Consider the following 24,313-nt stretch of genomic DNA (forward strand, 5'->3'; position numbering starts at 1 on the left):
TTCTGACAAGTCATCCGTGCCACAACAGAGATGGTGACACTCATGAATACCTACCTTCTTGTCTTGAAAGGAAAACAGATTCCTTTGTTTTACGACAGGGAACAGCATTCTCCATTATCAACGCAGGCCATTCTGATAACCCTTAATTTGTTGCTCATGCCAGTACTTTCACAAACACTTTTCCATTCATATATTTTGTATATGTCAATGATACTTCTGTTACAAATCTATTATTATTTTGCAGATGGCAAAATATACAGCTGCTTCAAGCAGGCTACTGTAAAGTCAAGAAATGGTCCCAGGTGAAAGAGGGGAAGTTCAGCTGGGATAAATGCAAATGCTATACAGGTAGGAATAAGAATTATTTAACTGTGGGGAATAGTGCAAGATGAGAAGAAGTAAACGGTTAGGAGGTACAGAAAAATAACATATGAATTACAAATAGAACATACCCTGGCACAAACACCACACAGGACTTGAGTTATTCAAGACCATGAATTTGATAAACTGTCAGAACCTTGACTTGTTTTTGGCATTGAGCTTCTAGGAGAGCTAATTCCAGAGAATAGCTGAATAGCTTCAACAAGAGAAAATCAAAAAAGTGACATCAGTGTCATCAAAACATAAAGGATCTCTCTCTTCCATTAAACACAGGACCAATAATAAACAGTGCTTAAATTGCGGTAAGACGTTTCAGTTAAAAAATAAGAAAAACATTATAATAGCAGAGACAGTAACATACTGGAATAGATCCTACTACAAAAGTGGCGAAGTTATTTTGAAATTATGGTGGTTAACTTAAATGGAAAACAAATCATAGCTCCTTTCCTCTTCTGCTTCCTTTCAGCCATTTTCCTTCTGAATAGAGGAAAAAAGATCTTACTGCAGACAGACCTTGGAATCACCACTACCCCACAAAAATGTCTAGACAGTATTAAAAAAAACAAAAGCAGAAACTTATGAATGGATTCCCTGTTAACATTCAAAATTTTATCTACAATCAGAACTAGAGACAGCTGACCTAGATTTTGATTATTTGTCTATCTCTAAACTGAAGCAAATTAGGCAGAAAAAATTTGTTAGCTCAAGCTGCCTGTTTCTCATGAAAAGGCTTCTGGAAGAGCATAATTTATGAAGTAGAATTCCAGTATCAGCATAGAAGTGTTTTCTTTTTTCCTTCACATAATGAAACTGTATTTTGGAAATCGCATATGCTACCCTGATAGTAACACAGATTCATGGCAATGGAAACCCATGCCTTTTTCTACACAGATCAAACTTTTTCAAGGTGCATTAGTAGGCTATATTTCTTATTCACACATATTAACCTTAATGTATGAACTACCTTGAAAGAATTTGGCATTTGGCTGATTCTAAATTAAGTCCTTTGTCTTCATTTGCTGTATACACCCTGAATTCTAATAGGCAGTGACAGTTACATAACTGTACTTCAAAGCAGCCTGCAAAGTAGCATCTTCGCCTTCAGCAATCACGCTCCAGTGACTCATTCAAGTGACCTTACTTGCTCATTAGAAGCTCTCCGTGCAGGTTGCAAATGTCAGAGAGCCAGTGTTCACTTTTTTTTAAAAAGTATATTTTTGCAGCATTTTAATGACAATATTTGTGATATTTCAGGCCTCAGTTAGGTATTCACATATCGACAACTCCGACTTTGAATATATTCACTGTAAATTCATGCCAACAATAAGTGACTCTTTGATATTCATTCATTGTAACTTCGCAGTGCTTTGGATACATTACGCCATATAAAAATGGCGATATTTGTAACAAGGTAACCATTTCTTCCCACTACGAAATCTCCCTACTTGCATTTTAGCAGTATATGACAACATAAAATGTCAAGACAGAGATAGGCTAGTAAAAACTCGATACTGCTCGCAACATATACAGACTTTTATACTCACATACACAGTTAAGGTCTCTGTCCCTGAATGTCTCACATTAGGATACATGATCTTAGGAGAACAAGATGTAGACTGAAGCAACTCACTTTCAAGAGAAATACATCAATGGAGAAGACAATTGTATAAAAGAGAAGAAAAACTGACTCCAGGTTGGCTGAGACTCTTCATAAAGCTGCTTGTTCAGAAAGACCTTCCAAATTAAGCAGGACCAGAAGTACTGTAAAGTCTACTATTACTCCTCTTAAAAAAGTACAACAACGTTTGCTATGCCAACAGCCTACAAATAAGGAACAGCTGAAAGAAGGATGACGTCTTCAATGAGATACGAATAGAGGAATGCCTACAAAAACATAGGCCGGAGAGGCAGGAAGCTCTGTATGGTTTAATGTACCTGGTAAGAAATTTGAGAAGCTATATATGGCAACAATGTTATGATATGTACTATTAGAATATATGAAGAAATATGTCAGAAATATGTCAAAGTCATTCACTGTTCGTGTTTGTAGGGAGAAAATTTGCGGGGCCAAAGCCCAGCTAGAGTTGAAGCTGGTCATGTCTGTGAAAGATAATAAAAAAGGTTTTTTTTTTTAGATGTGCGAACAGAAAAAGGAGAGCCAAAGAAAACATAGGTCTGCTACTAGATGGGGAAGGTCTCCTCACAGACAATGACATAGGCAAAGCAGAGATGTTTAATGCCTTCTTCACCTCTGTCTTCAATGCTGATGATGGGCTTCGGGATCCTGGGTGCCCTGAGCAGGAGGACCATGACGGTGGGAATGACAAACTCCCTACCGACCCTGAACGTGTGCGGGATTTGCTGCTCCACCTGGATCCATACAAGTCCATGGGTCCAGATGGGATCCATCCCAGGGTGCTTAAAGAGCTGGCTGATGTCATCGCGGGACCTCTCTCAATTATTTTTCAATGATCTTGGGAATCTGGAGAGGTCCCAGTAGACTGGAAGGTGGCAAATGTTGTGCCAATTTTCAAGAAGGGTAAGAAAGAAGACCCTAGCAATTACAGGCCTGTCAGTCTCACGTCAGCGCCTGGTAAAATTATGGAGAGGATGATTCTTGAAGTTACTGAAGCGCACCTGGGGGACAATGCAGTCACTGGTCCCAGCCAACATGGGTTCATGAGGGGTAGGTCCTGCCTAACAAATTTGATTTCCTTTTATGATAAGATCACCCATCTAGTCGATCAAGGGAAACCAGCTGATGTGATCTTTTTGGACTTCAGCAAAGCTTTTGACACGGTTTCCCATAGGATCCTACTGGACAAAATGTCCAGCATACAACTTAACAAAACCATCATACGACGGGTGAGCAATTGGCTGACGGGCAGGGCTCAAAGGGTTGTGGTAAATGGGGCCACATCTGGCTGGCGGATGGTCACTAGTGGGGTCCCTCAAGGCTCCATTTTAGGGCCAGTCCTCTTCAATGTTTTTATAAATGATGTGGATGTAGGAGTAGAAGGTGTTCTGAGCAAATTTGCTGACGACACCAAACTTTGAGGAGTTGTGGACTCGGATGAGGGTGGAAAGGCCTTGCAGAGAGATCTGGACAGATTGGAGAGCTGGGCGATCACCAACCACATGAAGTTTAACAAAAGCAAGTGCCGGGTCCTGCACCTGGGACGGGGCAACCCTGGCTATACGTACAGACTGGGCGATGAGACGCTGGGGAGCAGCCCGCAGAGAGGGATCTGGGGGTTGTGGCTGACAGCAAGTTGAATATGAGCCAGCAGTGTGCCCTGGCAGCCAGAAGGGCCAACCGTATCCTGGGATGCATCAAGCACGGCATTGCTAGTCGGCTGAGGGAAGTGATTGTCCTGCTCTACTCTGCGCTGGTGCGGCCTCACCTCGAGTACTGTGTGCAGTTCTGGGCACCACAGTACAAAAAGGACATTGAACTGTTGGAGAGTGTCCAGAGGAGGGCGACGAAGATGGTGAAGGGCGTAGAAGGGAAGACATATGAGGAGCGGCTGAGGTCACTGGGCCTTTTCAGTCTGGAGAAGAGGAGGCTGAGGGGGGACCTCATCGCAGTCTACAACTTCCTCGCGAGGGGGAGTGGAGAGGCAGGTGACCTATTCTCTGTTATTGCCAGTGACAGGACCCGTGGGAACGGTGTTAAGTTGAGGCAGGGGAAGTTTAGGCTGGACATCACGAAGAGGTTCTTCACCGAAAGGGTGGCTGCATACTGGAACAGGCTCCCCAGGGACGTAGTCACTGCACCAAGCCTGTCTGAATTTAGGAAGAGATTGGACTGTGCACTTAGTCACATGGTATAAACTTTGGGCAGATCTGTGTGGTGCCAGGAGTTGGACTAGATGATCCTTATGGGTCCCTTCCAACTCAGGATATTGCATGATTCTATGACTTAATATAGACAAATGTAATAACAAGAGTTACATACACTACTTTGATTAATCCAATCCATGAAACAAACCTAGGTATGGGCTGATGTAAAGATCATCACATTTCTCACAATTCCCAGTATCATTCAGACAAACTTTATAATAAAAACATTTGTATCAATGCATGATAGCAGTTAGCTCTTAAGCCTTATTCAGTAAATTGCCTCTCAGAGTATCAAATTCAAAATCCACTGACTTCTTAAAACAAAAACAAAATGGTAGCAATAAACTCATGTTCTTAAGTACTTCTACTTCATGTTTAAGTTCCAAAGGGAGAAAAAAGAATTGCCTTCAGAAGTGGAGAAAAGTTGTCCTGAAGATTTAAGGTCACGTTACAACATTTCTTATTTACAGAATATATATTTTCTTAAAATCTCAGGTTGAATGTTACAAAGCTACACACAAAATCCACAGCTCTAATTGCAGGACAAGAATTAGAAGGAAAGCAATTCAATGTTAAAAACACCCCAACATATTGAAAGAAAAATGATACTAAACATTGGATGTTGGCAGGAAAGCAGAAAGGATGCCAAAAGCAAGTAGAATAGGAGGGTAACAGTAGTTAATAATGTTAGGATATGTTTCATTTAAAAACTAATCCTCTGGACAGTTCTGCATTGTTTCTATACTATGAATGTTTGACTATTATAAAAGACTGAGTTGCAAGAACAAAGTTTCATGATTTTTTTCTGCCTATAACTGATGAAAAATACCGTTCAAGTCAGCTATTCTTGATTAATTGTTTAAAAATCTTAATCAAAAAGGACTTTCAGCATGTCCAAAGGACATGACGACAATTTTTAGCTCTTCCGGTTAGGTGGAATATAAAATGGACTTCCTATGGACTTGTGTTGTTGATAACTACCCTTAATTTCCAGTTCTAAAAATAAAGTCAAATCATTCATGAAACACCAGAAAGAAGCCTCAGCCTCATTCATGTTCTGCCACTCTCCTTCATGCCATCCTTTTCTTCTTTTGCTCACTTTCACCAGAATTAAAAAATTACAGAAATAGTTCAAGTCAGCCACTGTTAACCGCTAACACTTTGTGGTTACACTACAGAAAATAAGTAATGTGGACCACAGAAAATAAGTAGATCCAAACCTGAACCGCACTGTCTCCCACATATTAACTTTTGCCTTTTGATCTAACAAACAGAGGTGCTATGAAAAGAATACAGATGTTTTAGGCTTGCTGTTACAAACAGAATTACAAGTATCATATATTGACTTCTCATCTCTGAGAAGGGAAGCAATTTTTAGTTATCCGCAATACCTCAAATTTACTGTCAATTAAGACTATGCATACAGTTAGTTACCACTGCTAAGCTAAGTAGATGATATTTAAAGAACTTCTGTAACATGATTCTGCTTTAGAGCTCAGTTTCAGAGAAGTATTTCAGTGGCTATCTGCATCTACTCAGTTCTGATGCCAAAGTATTAGGCATGTCAGGTTTAACTGAGATATTACTAAGATTTCAGCAGTTCCGTAATATAGTGATGTAATACTATCCAGTCATGGTAGTTCCACAACTCCAAGGCTTTCCTTGGACTAAGAACAATCTTTTTATATAGATAAATGGGATAACAGAATACTTTCATCTCCGTTTATCAATGAAAAAAATATGAAGAATGCAATTGTCAGATGCAAAATTGCTGTTTTTCACCCAGACAGAACAGAAACAAAAAGTTCAGTTATGTTCAAGGTGTTTATGAACAACTTACTGTCCACAGACTTTGCTAGCAACAGGCACTAAACAGAAGTGAGATTGTATGATATAGGACATTCTACCCTGCTACCTACTTGACACACATAATCAGAAGCACTTCTTTTAGAAAAATGTCCTGATGTTTCATTCTATGCAAAGGCCTTGGATGAGATCATTTAGAAAGAGATCATAAGCAAGCTTCCAAGATAAAAATGAGGTCTTAATTGACATGTGATATTTATTATAAAGGACAAAGAGAAAAACAAAAGAAAAAGGGTACTTATGATCCAAATCAAAAGATTTTGACCTACATTAAATTTGTTTCTTCCTTTTTACTCCTTTGTTATTTTCTCCTTTTATGGTCAACAGTCTAAGGTGAAACATCTTGATTTTTATTTCAATGATCAACAGAAACCAGAGCAACTTCCCAAATTTTGTTTCAGAAGAGTCTGATGAAGATACATTCAAATCTGCTGTTGGGATAAAACTACAGTTGTGGGGCAACTAAATCACCTGTTCAAACAAACACTTTGAGTTCTAGCATCACAGTGTCTTTATAAAGAGATTTTTTTTTCCTTATCCAACTGAGAGCGTGCTTTTTGTTCTCTTGGCATGGGAAACATTGTTATGCTCCACTTGAGAGAAAACCATGCAAAAGAAATCAGATTTGAAACCTGAAAATCTTTTCAGGCTGGCTTTGTGAACCAGAACTTGTATGTAGGCAGATATATAGCTAGAGATAGAACATATGTTATTTGGAATGATCTTTAAAATCCCAGATACTGGAATGAAGAGAAGGTTCCTGTCTCCAATCGGCAATAGCTTATTCCCAGAGTTCACTCCCCTCATTCATACATTGAACTGCCATAGAATAAAATGACTAAGATTGTTGAGGTGATTGATGGGAAGACTGTATATTTGAGATTCCCAAGCGGAAACACTGAATTACGAGAAGCTCACTGCTTCTTCTCTAAATACAATACAGAAAAGGGAACAACACTTCCTTAATTAAATGAACAAATGTCTCAGAGGTAACGGTGTGTGTTTGACAGAAACATAGTGGCAGCGATGGCACTGAAAACCCTCAGTGCTCTACCAGAGGAAGTGGTTAACACAACACACTGAAGACAAAGAATCACAAAATCCACTATTTGATTGGGGTGGGAGGAGTTACTGAGACAAAACAGCTTTAATAAAAGTACACTGTCTGTAATTGACAGTTCCATTAGCAGTAGAAAAAATTAGCTCAGTGAATGAAAACGTTAGTATGTATCTTTATGCTTTAACAAAAACTTTTTATGTTTAAACTGTCTATAATAAATGATGGAAATAAAATTATACTACACACACTTAAAAGACAAGAGTGTACTGAGACTAACACATTAAAATGAATACATGCTTTAAACTGCAAATATGAGACATCATCTGTATGCCTTTTATAACAACATACTTGTTCTGAACACACTTGAGCTGCTGTTAAGTTCTAATATGATTTTCAGTGAATCAGAATAAGGATCTAAAAAAATTTGGTCATCTACCACTAAGTGAATAACAAACATTTTCCAGCAAGTTCCAACTTAAACCAAAAAAAATAAAATAAAAATCAATTAGCATTGACTGTGCTGCTGGCCATGATACTGTACAGAAAGCTGTTTCAATGCTCAGAGTGAACTAGCCACAGACCAACCCAGCTGGGCCTTCAAAACCAGTGAAGAGCAGATCTTGCAATTTGCTTCACAACAGCTACTATAGAGCATTCTCAGCTGAAACAGGAGCAAAACATTCAAGATTCTATAAAAACAGTAAATGCCTAAGGAAAAAGAAGATTCTGGTGCTGTAAAATAGATACATGAAATGTTTCTGAAATGACTGAAAAATTTAGAGCACTGGTAAAAAAAAAAAAGAAAAAAAGACTGCTTATATAAAGTATTAATTTAGTCAGACTAGTCATAAAAATATTTTCTTAAACATAAAATAAACCAAATAGCTTCAGAAGTACCTAAGCACAGCTTAGTCCCATCTTAGCTATAAGGGCTAAGGAGTAGAATTTTTGTAAAACTGTGCAGCACATCTACTTACATGCACAAAAATACTGCCTGGGTATTTAATTCACTTAGTACAAAACAGAAAATGAAGCTATGGAAACAGACTTATGCAATAGTTAAGTACAAGCCTGATCAAGACATTTTACAGAAGACAGAAAAATTATTCTAAGTCCTTGAAAGCGAGATTTTTTTTTTCAAATATTTCTCAAGAATTTCTGAGAATTGAACCTCAAAAGCATGTTTGACAAAGAAAGGCAGAAAGCAAACAACATGTTTTGGATTACAGCTTCCTCACGAGGGGAGCGGAGGGGCAGGTGCTGAGCTCTGCTCTCTGGGGACGGCGACAGGACCCGAGGGACCGGCATGGAGCTGGGACAGGGGAGGGTCAGGCTGGGTGTTAGTGAAAGGTTCTGCACCCAAGAGGGTGGTCGGGTACTGGGACAGGCTCCCCAGGGCAGTGGTTACAGCACTGAGCCTGACAAAATTTAAGAATCAAATGGACAACGCTCTCAGACACACGGTCTGATTTTTTTATGGTCCTGTGTGGGGCCAGGAGTTGGACTCAATGATCCTTGTGGGTCCCTTCCAACTCAGGATAGTCTATGATTCTAATTGCTTCTATGTAATACCAGCGCAAGAAAGTCACGCTAATTCTATTATTATGTGCTGTAGTCATCAAAATTGGACTTACACCTTTTCCATCTGCAGAACTCAAAGCATTTTACACAACGCAGAGGAAGTAAAGTAGCATCAACTTAAACAGGTGTACAACTGACAACTATGACAGTCAAGTACTGGTGTATCTCACAGCATCAGATTAAGATTTTACTAATCCAGATTACTACCCCACTCTACCTTTTCCAGGCACTCCTTTAGGGCCATAGAGGCAGCAGAAGAAAGTACTGGAGAAGGTGGGTTTGACCTAATGTTTCTAAACCCTGCTACGTTTCAGAGCTCAGCAGGTAAATACAGCAGTGCTCAGGAGTTAGTAATAGGGTGCCACATCGCACTAAAGCAACTGCAATATGGCAAAAGTTTGCTGAATCTACCAATAAAGAAAAAGAAAGTAGGCCACAAGTTACGAGCTGCAGTGATTTAAACTGACACAGCAAGACTGACTAGAGTTTGTTTGTCAACACACTTAAACTGAAATTGGGAAAACTAAATCCCTCTAGCAAGTTAACATTACTTTTTTAAAATCTCCCTCAATGCTAAGGATTTGGACAAAAAAGTAAAACCAGCCAGTTATTCAAGAGTAATCATTTACTGCTTCTCAGCTGAGCTAAGAACACATTCTCAGTCTACCCAGTTATAAAACAAAAATTGTACAACCTTCCTGGAAGTTTAAATTAATATATTTTCCTGTGTGACTCTGTGCAGACTCACCTTACTGTGGTCAGTTTCTCTTGCTTATTTAAAATGCAGAAGTTCCTCGACTGTTGTGTCACAACATTATTTATATAAGAGAGAGAGAGAGAGAGAAGAGCAAAAAGAGAAAAAGGGCAAAAACAGAAAAAAAATTAAAGGGAGACTTTCAAATGTAGTCTTTAAATCTCTATTTTTACTTGTGCTCTACAAAATGATCTCATGAAGAAAACAAATTTGTAATTGTTGTTTTTGCTGTAAAGTAAGCATAAAGACTGTACCAATGACAAATAAGTGTTTTCTTACCTTGTAACTAGTTTGCATTCATACTGGAAAATTAGTTTTTAAGTAACTAAGTACGTTTCTCTGTACAAATGAAACAGTAAAGAAAAGGATATTTTCCTGGAGTTTCAACACCCACTCTGTAGTCCACATAACTTTGATATGGGTGGAAGTTGAAAATAAAAACAAGACCTGCTCTCTCAAATGCAATGACCTTATTGGATTCATGCTTTTCACTCACAAAGGCCTAGGAAGGAAAAAAAAATAATAATCCCATTACTATGTAGTATTTAATTCCTAATTGAGTTATGGAAAATAAGAAAAACACTACTGCAATCCATCATTGCAAGTAAAATTGTACAAGATTTAAGCAGTATAGATATGAGCATTACCATGCAAACTAATTGTTGTGCCTATGTAATGTAATAGAAAACTTCTAGTCACTAAACTGCAGCTTAGTTTTTAAAAGGGAATTTAAAGTTAAAGAGGCAGAAGCATGCAAGGTATATACAGCAACTGAAAAAATCTTGCTCAGCAAAGATTAATAACGTGGTCTTTTTATCACACTTTTCTTTAGCAAAAAATTGATTTCTTTTATTAAATTTTCCATCTATTTGTTATGACAATCAGCATCGCTTCTGCTAGTAATTTAGAAAATTAAGCAGTATGGTTTTTGTTTTGTTTTTTTAATGTGTGAGAAATTGCTTTGAAAAACCACATTGAACTGGTGTACATACACCACCTTTGCTCTATAAAGCCATTAATAACTAGAAGCATATTTAAAAAAAATCTTCAAAGTGGATTATGACTAGTATGAAATAATTTTAACACTGAGAAATGATAATTGAGTTGCTATAATAAAAAAGTACAGTGCTATGTTTATATAAAATGGCAAATACAAAAGTGACGGGCTGAAAACTAGGAGACTATAACTTACACTATACTCTATGTAAAGCATTTTCTCAGTAACAAAATAATTATTTATGTAAAATTAAATTGTCAGAACAATTTACACTTTTCCAAAGCAATCCTTGGATTGGATTACACACTATTTTATAGCCTGTTTTTTCCAATCTGCACTTACTAAATAAAAATAGCAAAAATAATAGGAAAAGAGCTTGCTAGGAAACTAAAAGGAGACTGTTTCAGATTTCCATTATCTGTGGCAGATATTCCAGTGACATGTTTTGACAACTTCAAATATATAGTGGGGCACTACACAGTGCATAATAAAGTGCTGTTTAAAATTTCTGCATGCAAATTTTATATTGTTGTTATTCTGAGCACGTACACAACTAGTGACTAAAAACTTATCATTTAGTATATACAGCTTACTGGGGGAGATGCAAGCCAGCCAAATCTTTCCTCCGATTTATTCATATCTCTATCAAATGCATTTAGGAATCTATAGCGAAGAAGGTGATCATCAGTAAGATTGAATTGTCTTCTGGCATAGTGATAGCTCTCATTATTCCCTTTTCTGGGGAAGTCAAGCCATTCTGGATGCCCAAATTCGTTACCTGCATTTAAAAATATTAAGGAGCTGTGAAGTCATATGCTAAAAAAAAACAACAAAACAAAACAACAACACAGAAGTAAAATACATTAAAATACATTTCATTTCTAGATCTTTTAAATTCCAAAGAATACTTCTTCATATATAAATTGGTCCTTTTTATTATTAAAGCCATTCTTAGGACTTTCATGCTTGGTAACAGGTTTGTTTGGCCAATAAAATAAGCAGAGCTAAATATCCAAGGACTATGGGGGAAGCCTGAGCTTATGAATGGATTTTATCCTCTGTGCTGTTATGGTATCGGTAAAAAATTCTCATTTCCATGCCTTAAAACAAACAAAAAAAACTAATTCTGTCGACCAGGATACAAATTTCAGATTTGCTATAAAACCTAAAAACATCACTGTAACGCTGCAAGTCCATTGTTTTATAGCACTTAACAGAAATTGGCACTATCATTCATACTGTCAACTTCTACAACCACAGAGACAATCTCCCATTTTATCAACTGAATGACAACAAAAAAGTCTAAAAAAAACAAAAGATCAGTTGGGCCAACTTTGACCACTTTATTGATTTTTTATCCTGTGTATAGATACTGTCATCACCACTTCCAGTGGTATAAAAATAACTATTAGGAAAAGTGACTTGAATCATTGTTCCTTACTTTCTAGAAAAATTCAGAAAGATGTCCTAGTTCAAGTAGTGGGCTAGGTAGTACAGAGTAAAGCACAGCGCATAATGATGCATTCAGTGTTTGATATTGAAAACAAGTGACTTAAGGGGCTTGGTGCTTCAGGAACCTACCAAAATGTATTGGGTCAGCCACCCTACAAGGGGAGCTTCTTTCCCATACATAATGATCCATGTCGCACACACCAGAGACACTTTCCAGGACTGGCACAAAGCACGTTTCAGCTCTGATTTCTTCCACATGCCTAATGGCTCATGTCCCACAGACTGTGTGCAAACACAGTATTTCCATTTGTTTTTGTCTAGCGGTAATGTTGTGTAAGTCCCACCCCAATTAACTAGCCCCCACAAGTAGGCTACAAAACATGCTTCACTTTAAGGCATGGAGTAGGCTTATTCAGACTTAGGTCAAACTCCATTAAAAAAAATCCAGGAAAAAAGTTGCCATTTAACCAAGGAAAGAAAAGCTTGGCTTACGTACAATCTCCGAAGCAAATCTCAGCTGCCAAAGCTAAAAGATTCATGCCAACACTTCATCTGGAATGCAGTATTTTGAAAGACTTTCACGTATGCAAACTTTGTTTTGTTTCATATACCATCATTATTACAGTTTGATGCAAATCCAGGTGAACTTAATGGTTCTTACTTGTGCTATAACCTGCTGCCTAGTAGACTCCCAGCCACTTTAGACTGCCCATTTTACACAGAATTGACCGAAGTTCAGTACTTTTAAAGTTAGACGCATTTCAAAGTCTGTGATAGCTGGTTCACCACAAACTTTTTATGTAGAGCACGCAGAATATCTACCCACTACAAAACAGAGGCAACAAGTGGTGTATCTGGAAATGCACAAAAGTAATGTGATCAAATATAAAAGAGTTTATATGAAAAATCCTAGTATTTCTACAGGCAGACACTCAACTTTTGGCAATAAACTGCAGTTCTGTGGGCAGACGAAGAACATGGATGCTGAGGGATGGCAAGTGCTGTTTCCTGGATGGATACCCTGCATGTGTAGCCACCATCTGCTGTCTCACACTGCCTGTGTTGCCTGGGAGGCCCCGAGGACATGGTCAGCAGTGACAGCTATGAATTTACATTTTCAAAGTGGTTTTTGTGTATTTCCGTGCTTCATGGGAACAAAGAAGTGAACAAAGAACAAAAAAGAGCAGGCTGCATATATATTTAGGAGAATCCTTTACACTGGTACCCATTTTGTAAGCAAGCTGACAAGCTGTAAATTAAATTTCCCATTCAAAAGCTAAACCACTAAATTTCATATTCAGCTCAGAACCAGGAGACAAACATAAAAGAATCAGAATCACAGCAGGACTTGGAAAATAACCTTGGAATAATGCTGGACTGAGCTCTTAAACTGTGCTAACAATACGGTACTGAAAAAGAGGAAAGACATTGCTACAAAACTGACACTGTACCTAACCAAATTCAATATTCTCCTAAGAGCTGGGCAAGGTACTACCTTCTTTCATGATCTGTGCACTATTGAAAAGATGGACTACATGAGACAGCTCAGTTAAAGAGAGCAAGAAATATCAGAAAGTCAGAGACGGTACGTATCTTGAAACAATAGCCAAGGAAATCATAGCTATTTGTTCAAGAAAAACATAAAAACAGGAGAATAAAGCAATGGAAGATACTGAATAAACACTAATCTAGCACATCATTTCAGTGGAGTATTTCGCTATAAGTAGAGTGTATCTATCATGGTTAGACCATATAGCATTTCCCCCACCTCCATTCACTTTCCTTGTTTCCCCACCACAGTTGCTACTGTTTGAGTGCTGTTTGCCTTTTTATTTTGTATAAAACAAAAGTGCAGCAAAATTAAAGAAGCTATTGTCTTAACTGCTACTAGCAGTCATTAAGAAAAAAGGAATTTAACAGCGTAGCAACCTGATAAAAGACTAAATTACTTGGTGTCAGAAAAGAATGTAGAAGGTCTAAACATTTACTGCTTGCACTAACATCTATTAGTGAGGGCATCTTCTGGACAATGTGCTTGTGAGCCCTTTGTATTTGCTGCTTAACTTTAAAAGGGGCTCTTTATTTCTGAAATAGACTTGAAATAAAGAAATTTAAGTTCGTCAACCTGACAGAAAAAAATTAAATTAGTTAGGGAAAGGGTACAAACATTCAGGATGGCAGCAGGCCTTCTAATTAACTACATAAAGTGCTTCTGCACATGAAAAGCATTGAATCTACACATCCTTTAACAAGAAATACATCTCATACTTTTTTTTTTTAATTTGCTTTTTTCCTAGTTTAACTTTACAACAAAAGAAGGGAGAGGCTAGAAAAGGGAAGGTAGGGGTAACTGGATGATGCTAGATAGCCAAATGTACCTGTGAAGTACATGCTGCCCCCTCCTCCATGTTCCACTTCTCTCCGATGAGAAGCAGGAGCATTCACCTAATAGTTGTGGAAGGCTCTAAGCACAGAAGTACTATTGGGATTTCTTCTCCTGTAATTAATTTGGTGTTTGATGTAAAGGTCCAAAGTACCGATTGACAAGAAGCCAGCTGCTACAAATGATGCAAATCAAGACAATGGAACTAATGTGGAGGAGGCAGAGAACAAGGCTGAAATTAACTGAGATTTTGATTAGAGAAACAAAACAAAGACAAATCATTGAAGTGCAATGCATACTAATTTTTATCTAGGAATTAATTCAAGTCTGCTATTCCCTACATATCGTGCAACTTCATTGCATACAAGATTTCAAGATCATGGTCCCAACAAAGGAATTAACATTATCACTACAATGAAAATTTACATCACACTTGTTTATTGTGATAGAAATACACTTACACCACAAAGTATTTATGCTGACGATGATTACTTTGTAGCTGAGCCCCACAGGTCATTATAGTTTTCTCGATCTCTCTTCTTCAGACATCTTTACTAGCTATTTTCTCTCAAAAAATCAGGCTAAACCGAATTGAGGACATGTTTAAAAGATGCAGGCAGTGTTAAGAGATGTCTGGTATTTTGGTTTGTTTTTTGAATGAAGTATGACATTAAATATTTTAAGAGCAGTTAAAGCAATAAGCTTATTGATACTTCAAAGAGTAGAAGCCTAATGAGATATTTAAGGTTGAATAAGAATATAAACGATCCAAAATACTGTAAGATCTTATTTAAAACAGATGAGCTGGAGACTGGACACACTGGGACAGATTTTCAGCTGGTCCACCTTAACCCATTTCTACCAAAGTAAGTGGTAAAGTTACACTAATTTACACAAGCCAGATAATCAGCTCAGTCGGGAGTTATAACTGATTTGAATTTAACTTCACTACCTTTGTGAATATTGATGACAATGCAACAATCTGCAGAATATAAATAGAATCAATGTAAATAAGATCTAGATAACATTTATCACCACTTCGAAGCATAAATATTTCAAACAATTAATTCTCATTTTCCCTGAATGTGAAGCTCTTGGATATTATGAAATTCTGATCCTTTGTACGTATTCATGTTTGCACTGAATCTTCTTCAGACCCTTAAGTAACTAAGCTTAACAACATTCATATTACCTGAACCATACAAGAAGCTCTATACTACGTTAGAATTATAAGAGAATGAGTTTTATTACTAGCATTCATTTCATCTTGCCACCCACATGAAAATATAATCAAGTTGAATTCCAAGTTGACTCCTGGTGAAATAGCTGGGATAGACAACTTGAAAACCTTTATGTTTTTCAGCGTCTAATACAAGCTTTCAGTGACACATTGATCCAGTAAATACTAACAAAATCATTTCAAGCAAAGAGTATAGTTCTTGCATTAAACACAACCCAGAGGAAATATCATGTATAAGGTAGTGGTAAAAAGAGAGATATTGGTAGAAGAGTTCTGTGAGAAATATTTTTGTCTTATCTTCTGAAATGGACTAGAAATCCTTCCAATCTATGAGGAGAAAAATCAGGATAAATATTTTATTTGTTTTGAAACTCAGATCTTCCATATCCAAAGAGATTGTTTTGACCACTGGCTGGATCACTCTTTCTTTCCACCTTTCATCATCTCCATACAAAGTTTCTTAGAAGTGCAGTGTTATGTGCAAAGATTTCTTTGAAACACATTTCTGAAGGCTCTGAATCGGTATTTTGGTATCTAATTAATATTTTATGTTTAGAATCAAAAAACCTTTCATTAAGTCTGCACAAAGAAACAGTCTACAATCTACAGGATTAATATTCAGGTAGCACAAATGGGGTTCAACTATCTTTTCCTCAATAAATGCAGTGATCTTATTTTTGTATTAGCTTTGATTATTATAGTAAAGGAGCACATCATCTGATGTTTACACATGTATCTTCATAAAATTACCACGTATTCTAAACGCCAAAGACAGGAATATTTGTGACATGATGTTGGCCCGATACTATGTGCAGGCAAATCTCCAGAACATCAAGTCACAGAGTATTGTGAGGTGGCTAGTGGTCCTGCAGTCACAAATGTGATCCAGTAAATTCCTTTGCTAAGTGGTAACCTACCTGCTGCTGACAAATAACGTGACAGATATAACAGGTTTATGATCGTGCCTGTGCTGTTAATCAAAGTGAAGGCAAGGCAGTGAATATAACAGGGATATCACACTAGACATGGGAGCGAAAACCTAAGAGTTTCAAATGGGTTTGAGAAAATAATTCATAACTTGTATTGCTGAAACAATTAGGATTTATTTGAATTAAATTACAACTATGATATAGGAACGGCAAATATAACTCCAGTAATTAAGATACAGGGATTGATCCAAGAAATTACTAAATGTGCCATAATAATATGCAAGACTTCACAACAGACTTGAGACACCAAAGGTTTGTAAGCAAATGGAATACAGATACAGAACTAAACAGAGGAACAACATTCTAGGCTAGCTTGACTTTTAATAATGTACCATACTGTCTTAACAAGATCAACATATTAAACCTAATACTAAAGTAGATCACAGGATAGCACTGGACACAAGTTCATTTAATCAGAAAAAACAAGGTTAGTATGGAAAAAAGTGATAGTGATCAAGAAATTTCCTGACAGAGAAATGCCAAAATATAGTACAGAAATTAGCACTAGATTTTTCTGCAAGACCCCTTGAGTACTTGGCCTAAGAATTGGGCCAAGTACTAACGAAATCGTTTTTATGAGACTATTAATACAAAGGAGGACGGGAGTATTACTTAGTAATAGGACACCTGTAAGGTCAGCAGCGGAAATGCTAAGACACAGTGTAAAGGTATCTGCCTAGAGACCACCAAAAATGACTTGTTATGGGGACAGCTCTTCCCTTGAGAAATGTTCACCCCCACAAGAATCTTGTCATCTCCCAATTGTGTGTGGCAACTCAGGCTGACTGAAAATGAGCACAAAGGAAGATGAAAGGTAGCAGACATTTATTCCTATTGCAGAATATAATAATACAAGATAAGAATATTTACTTAGCTTGCTAGTGAGAAATCTATACTGATCATTTTGTTCTTAAACCTCTGCTGCACCACTGCACACAAACACACACCAGTTATGAATTTTTCTGTTGGGATCCTCATCTCCAGCTGAAGAATACTGTCATCGCTGATTTGTGTGTGGATCAACTGGAAATGACTCAAGACATAGGAGAAGGGAGGGTATGCTGAACCTTGCCTGTACTACAGGAACAAAAGAACCTGTCTCCTCTAGTGTGATGCAGTAAGGAAAAAAAATACAGAATTCCTAAAGACACAAGAAAATACTCAGTCCTTAAAATGGTTACTGAACAAGTAACTGAATGATCCTCTTCATAATGCAAATTTTAAGGAATTCCTGGTATGTCTGACTTGTTGCTTCAGGAAGAAATCTTTCAGGTCATCTATGGATGTAGTTTGTTCTTACACCAGAATAAAACTGAATACATTTCTATAGCACTAAACGAAGTCTTCCATTATAATTATCTTTTCTACCTTTATAGCCTTTTTTCTTTAGTACTTCTCAATCTAAACTGTTATCACAGCCAACTGTTTGAAAGCATGGTTTTAACACTAATAAATAAGACTGGAATGCCATACCTAAATAATACACAAGTAAATCCAACCGAATCAGAAAAAAATGTCCTTTTAGCCAAGCTACCTGTTTCCAACAGTGTCCAAAAGCAGAATTTTGAAAACAACTTAAGAATACAAGAAGATTGAATGATGATACCTCCTGACACACCGTCAGCCTCCACTCATTTTCAGGAGGAAAAAATCATTTTAAATTGATAGAAACCAACATGGAGACCTGTATTAGATTCACACACACAACAATAACAGGTAGCACTTTCAAATATACTACCCATTATCTGAATATTCAGGCTTTTAAGTAGTACACATTTAAATTCTGCTTTAAGCCTTTCTACTCTGATGACCATCGGCAGCAGTGAAATTTTCTGCACAAGACTTTCTTAACGAAACATCTGTATGTTGAGGAATATCAGCTCTTGCAAAACCTTAACTAAGACAAAATATTCTCCATGTCTTCTTTTGAGGCTTTTATATTAAAGAAAATACAAAATACTGGATCACAGAGGAACTGCTTCTGTATTCTGTGAGTCTGGGAACAAAGCTGGGGTGTCAGTGACTTGTGTGTTATGACTCTGGAGATCCTCCACATGTCCCTCCTCATTTCACTAATTTATCTTTGACTGGTTTGCCTAAAACTCAAAACATTACAACAACTCTAAAAACTGTTTTCTGTTCTTACTTCCTAAGCAACAAAACTGTGGGTTTTCAAATTGGAAAGAATAAAGTGCAGCATAATTTTTATTTATTTATAAACCAATGAAAACTGTGTGAATATAAACGTTATTTGTGACATGTTCGAAAGTTTTTGTTAACAAAAAACCTGTACAACATTGCTCAGCAGGAAAACATTAGCTTTATATGTTATTTTCATCACTGCAAGGATTTCATTACTTTTTTTTTTTTTTAAGCATTTGCTGGTTACTGACCTTTTCTCCTCCAAAAGAGATACCTTTGCAGTATATGTCACTTGCAATAAATGCCTTCTTGTCAAAGCAAACAGATCTGCTTCATTATTCTCTCAGTCATTAAGGCAAAATGCCACAGGTTAATACAAACAAACCAGCCAGAAAAGCAAATATTCTGGTATAAGAGACTTTGTTTAAATTAATAATTTACTTTTTTTTTTTTAACGGAAGTGAACAAATGCTTACCAAATCTGTGCACTTGCAAGATACTGTATTAACTTAATATTATTGTTAAAAGGTCTTGTACTCTCATTTTCATATTTAATTTCCTGGCCATTTCAAATCACATCAGGCTATTCCTTGGTACACAGGTTGTCAAGCCTAGACAAATCAAACGCAGTTAATCTTTACCTGTGTGTAGACGCTAAGTTTTCATCCCTATCAGAAGGCCTCCATTTTGACATATACTGCAATGTGCAATATTTAATTCGCTTTTTTTCCCCCTATGAAGTATTAGCTGATTGCAGCACTTTCAAAGTTCACAATGATAAATACTCTAAAATATTATCTTTAAAACAAATTTATTGTAACCTATTCTTTACGCAGCCTATTTACCACAAAAGAGATCAACAGAAATTCCATTAAAAGACACTTCCCACAACCAGTAATAGGTACATTCTTCTATCTTGTATGTCTTCATTTTAAACTGGAAAAAAATGTTTTGAAGTCTCTATAGAATTCAAGAGTAAAATATCGCTGCAAAGTAAAAGAGAAGCCAAGGAAATAAGCCCATATCCCAAACTTCTGCAAAACATATTTTACTTTATTTCTATTACATTGATATGCCACTAAAATGATACAGTTGACACTCCAGTTCCCATATGTATTTCCAAGGGCTGTGTCTGGCCTATTGAAGCATCTCTTTTGGGGAGAATGGCTATAACACAGAACATTGCAGGAATACATTAAGATCTTTGTGCTAACTCATGCATCTGCAAGACACAGAGCAGAAATGCCCTTCAGCTCCTCAAAACAAATTCTCTCACAGTTCCCTTATTCAACAGATCTCTCTGAAAGAGCTTTAAGCCAGCTGACGCTTCCTCACATACAGTTTCATATGAAGATACTAGCTTGGTTTCCCAAAGCTTTTGCTGTCTCACATTTCAGGTAGCTGCCCAAAGATTATTTGTTATCCTCACAGTCTTTCTAAACTATTGTATTCTATCACAGTATTTGAGGACAGGATTTTCCTTTTTGCTTTACATCTGTTTACCAAGTTACTTGCACTGTGGAAAAGAATTCAAAGAACTGGAGTTGCTTGTTAAAGTTTGAGTAATATGGCATGAAAACAACTTCCTGAAACAAGTATGGTTATAAACAACGATCAATGCTATGATCAATATATTATGATCCAGTTCTCTACATGGGTAAAGAAAGAGCATAGCAATTTTCAAAGATGACTGTGACAGGGTGGGACAGGAGATGACACCATGGTGAAACTGTTCCACTAAGTTTCACTGGGATGCGGCACCTATAACCACCTCCAGTCCAACCTGATCTATTGAAGCAGGATCAAGTTATACAGGGAATCTGACCCTGCCTCAAGGCAGCAGGTTGCATTATAGGTACATGCAAGTCATATACTGGCAAGAGCTTACAACATAATTATTGGAAGACAATATTACTTTGTTTTCTTATATTTTTTAGTCTGCTTTCTCTGCAAGTACCTTGAAAAAATTGAAGAGTGAGAACTATGAGTGGATTGGAGTCTTGTAAATGCTTATAACTGACATGTTAAGTAGCTTTAAAATGTAATTTTTTTATTATTATTATATTTTGATAATGTTTAAGTACACTTCTGTCCCCCTCTTCAAGAAAGTTTAAAGCAAAATAGCATCTTCTGGGTTGTGGTATATCAATGAACGACTTGCTTCTCTCTCTGCCATTCCCCTGTCCTATCAAGGTTGGCCTGTCTTCACTCATTTTCTGCTGACGGCAGAAAGTTTGAGTTTTTGTACCATGAAATTCTATAATGTTGATAAAAACTGTTCCAAGTTCTTAAAGGAAATAATTTTCCAATTCTTCAAAAGTTCCAAAGGTATTAAATAGTATTGTTTAGTCCTCATTTTTCAAACCGATCCTTTCTTTTGTCAGATCAATTGTAGAAAAGAAACCACAACTATTTCTACTCAGAAGCATCGACTCTGTGTATTTACATCAGGAAAGGCAGGATGGTTGCAAAGCTCACTTACACAGAGGAATAGCTTGGCACAGTCAGAGTGGACAGACCATGACATTGTACAATATGATTTATGTTTTTCTTTGCTACAGAGGTAAAGTGCAGCACATTCATAGTTAGAACTATATTTACACAGAGTAACATTTCTACATAATAAATACTTTCACTTTTCTGTAGCGTTTCAACAGAAGTGTATTTAATATTAATGAAATGTTAGTATCACCACTGATAACATTCAGTTCTATGGGCAGACAAGTTTTTCCTTAAATACTTTAGTGAACAGAGCTTAGGAGCTTCAGCAGTTCATACAAGTGGACAAGAAAAGAGATGTCATCTAGATGAGAAGTCATCTAGACCAGAAGGGACTCTGAGAGGATGGTTATCCTACCTACTCTTAGAAACTTCTTGTTATGAATGCTTAGATGTAAGCACCTCTTCCCCTGGGCAGAATAATACATGTGAGACTTAAAATTTAAACTATTCTCATATACAGTATTTAACAATTTGAGTAACAATGTAACCTACGCATGTTGCTGTTACACTACACTCATTTCCATTATTCTGTTTCCTATTAGCTGAATCTTGGCAAAAACAACAAATTATAACTTGAATACGGTGACATTTCCACTATGCTGCATGCCTACACGCACTGTATATATTATTTAGGTAACCAGTTTCAAGAGATCCCTGAAATATTTAGGAGCACGAATATTCCACAACGCATCTTTTCTTACTATACTGCAAAGGTTTAAAAAACTGGAAAAAGTCACCACCAAAAAAAAAAAAAGGCAAACCAAAACACTCCAAAAAGAAACTTTCCTGAACAGAAGATGTGGTTGAATAAGTTCTAGCTAATTCTTTCTGTATGACATACTGCTGGGTATTGATGAATACCACAATTGACAGGTCAATGGATTTTAAAGGCGAATCAAGGGCCAGACTGGAACAGGAAGAGGTCACACAACGCGGATTTTTTCCCATAATACATTAAGTAAATGGCAGCTTGCTTACTGGCTTCAGTTAATCTAGAATTTCATCCTCTAATTTTGAGGAAGTAGATAAAGGATTATGCAAGTGAAAGTAAATGAAAACTAAAGAAAAAGACCACTTGAGTAATATTTGATACAAGAGAAAGTTAAAGCTTTTCATATGATGTAAATCAACAGTGAAAGTTTACATTGTTCGGTAATATTCTGTGCTTGCTATAGGAGCAAATGTAGTTAAAATTAAGTAAATATGCATTTGCTAACAAAATGAGAAAAATTTGACATAAAAGTTTGGACTAACTCAAAAAGCAGTCCATATGTTCTAAAATAAAAAAAAAAAGGTTGCATTTGTGGTTTGGAGATTCACCAAAAACTTAATTACACTAGAAAAAGGACCGCAATATATGTAAAAATGATAAGCAAAGCAGCTATCTGGGAGCACAACTTGATACAAGAAGGTAAAAACCCCTGGCAGATATACATGTATCTAAACAATATTTATTTATTTTTTTTGGACAAACTCCTTCATAGCAGCTGACTCTAAAAAGAGTTGTTAAATTTCTCATGTATTTGAAATAACTCAGTTCTTAGAAAAGTGAAAATAGTGCACAGAGAATGTAAGCCTTCTCATCTTCTACTCAAACACATACAGAAAGTCTACTTCACAACTGGCACATCATCTACTCTGGGAAATCATCTCCTTTCTTGTAAATATACTACTATATGCACTAGAAGTATTTTATTTGCTCGATGTATGCTTCATACGCAGAACTGATGCAACAAGGAAACAAGAAGGCAGATAGATACTGGATTAGGAATTCATTCAACTGTCCACACATCAAGCCACTTTTTCCTATGCCAAACAAAAAAGTAAGACAAAGACTCAATTTCTTGAAACCATAGCACAAATTGGCTATCAGAGAACACTTCTAGTAACAGCTCTGAACTTCTTCCTATCTAATACCCTCAAAGAACAACATTCCCAAGACGACTCCTAGAATCACACAGCTGCTGCTTTGAGCCTACATTAAAGCTTCCTCCTGTCAGCTGCCTCCTGCCCTCCACCTGAACGTCACTCGCCCTGGCACACTGAGAATACATTTAAAGACTTCTTTAAAAAGTACTTGTTTTTAAATTATCTTGTTAAGACCTTCACAGTTTCAAACACGTCATTTGCCATTGTTTTACAGAGACTGGGGCACCTACAAAGATAATTTCAAAAACTTAACTCTGTGGTTATCGTAATAATCTTTAAAAAGTACACAGCATCTTACTTTTAGCTACACCACCCTTTTTCTCAAAAAGATGGAAAACACCAAAAAAAGTAGAGCAAGTATAGCACCACCGTGTAAGGCCAAGGTGCTGCTCTGGAAGGGTCCAGAGACTTACCTCTGATACGCCCAGTCTCAATGCCGTGGCTACTGATGTTAGACTTCTATGATTAAAAAAATAAAATTGAAGCAAAAAAAAAAAAAAACATCCTGCCAGCCAAAAATATCTGCAGTTCACACACCAGATATGTTTCAATGTAATTAAAGAAATGGATTTATTTATATTTTGAAAGCTACATAACTGACTTATGAATTTTGAAGGTACAAGCAGTATTCCACTTGCAGGACGTGGCACTTATTCAAAGCAATCTGTCCAATCAAAATGTCCACCATACAGCTAAATAAAAACATCATACGATGGGTGAGCAATTGGCTAACGGGCAGGGCCCAAAGGGTTATGGTAAATGGGGCTGCGTCAGGCTGGCGGGCTGTCACCAGTGGGGTCCCTCAAGGCTCCATTTTAGGGCCGGTACTTTTCAATATTTTTATAAACGATCTGGATGTAGGAATAGAAGGTATTTTGAGCAAGTTTGCTGATGACACCAAACTTGGAGGAGTTGTGGACTCGAATGAGGGTGGAAAGGCCTTGCAGAGGGATCTGGATAGGTTGGAGAGCTGGGCGATCACCAACCGCATGAAGTTCAATAAGAGCAAGTGCCGGGTCCTGCACCTGGGACGGGGAAACCGTCCACGTACAGACTGGGCGATGAGACGCTGGAGAGCAGCCTAGAAGAGAGGGATCTGGGGGTCGTGGTAGACAGCAAGTTGAATATGAGCCAGCAGTGTGCCCTGGCGGCCAGGAGGGCCAACCGTGTCCTGGGGTGCATCAAGCACGGCAT

At 37.1% G+C, this 24,313-nt stretch overlaps 1 protein-coding gene across 10 annotated transcripts in view; it reads right to left on the reverse strand.

The window, feature by feature from the left end:
• The window catches only part of GBE1 (1,4-alpha-glucan branching enzyme 1), a 186,635-nt gene that overhangs the window by 20,139 nt on the left and 142,183 nt on the right, over positions 1-24,313 (reverse strand). For 8 of the 10 annotated variants that reach the window (XM_083802247.1, XM_083802245.1, XM_083802246.1 and 5 more), the window contains 2 exons: positions 11,076-11,260; positions 9,857-9,987 (listed from right to left, as the gene is read on the reverse strand). The exons of the other annotated variants lie outside the window; for them this stretch is intronic. In XM_083802247.1, the coding sequence (XP_083658373.1) occupies positions 9,857-9,987; positions 11,076-11,260 (316 nt within the window). The remainder of the gene's footprint in view (positions 1-9,856; positions 9,988-11,075; positions 11,261-24,313) is intronic. 10 annotated transcript variants of the gene reach the window in all.

This window comes from Anser anser (genome assembly GCF_964211835.1).
Source record: "Anser anser genome assembly, chromosome: 1".
Lineage (NCBI taxonomy): Eukaryota > Metazoa > Chordata > Aves > Anseriformes > Anatidae > Anser > Anser anser.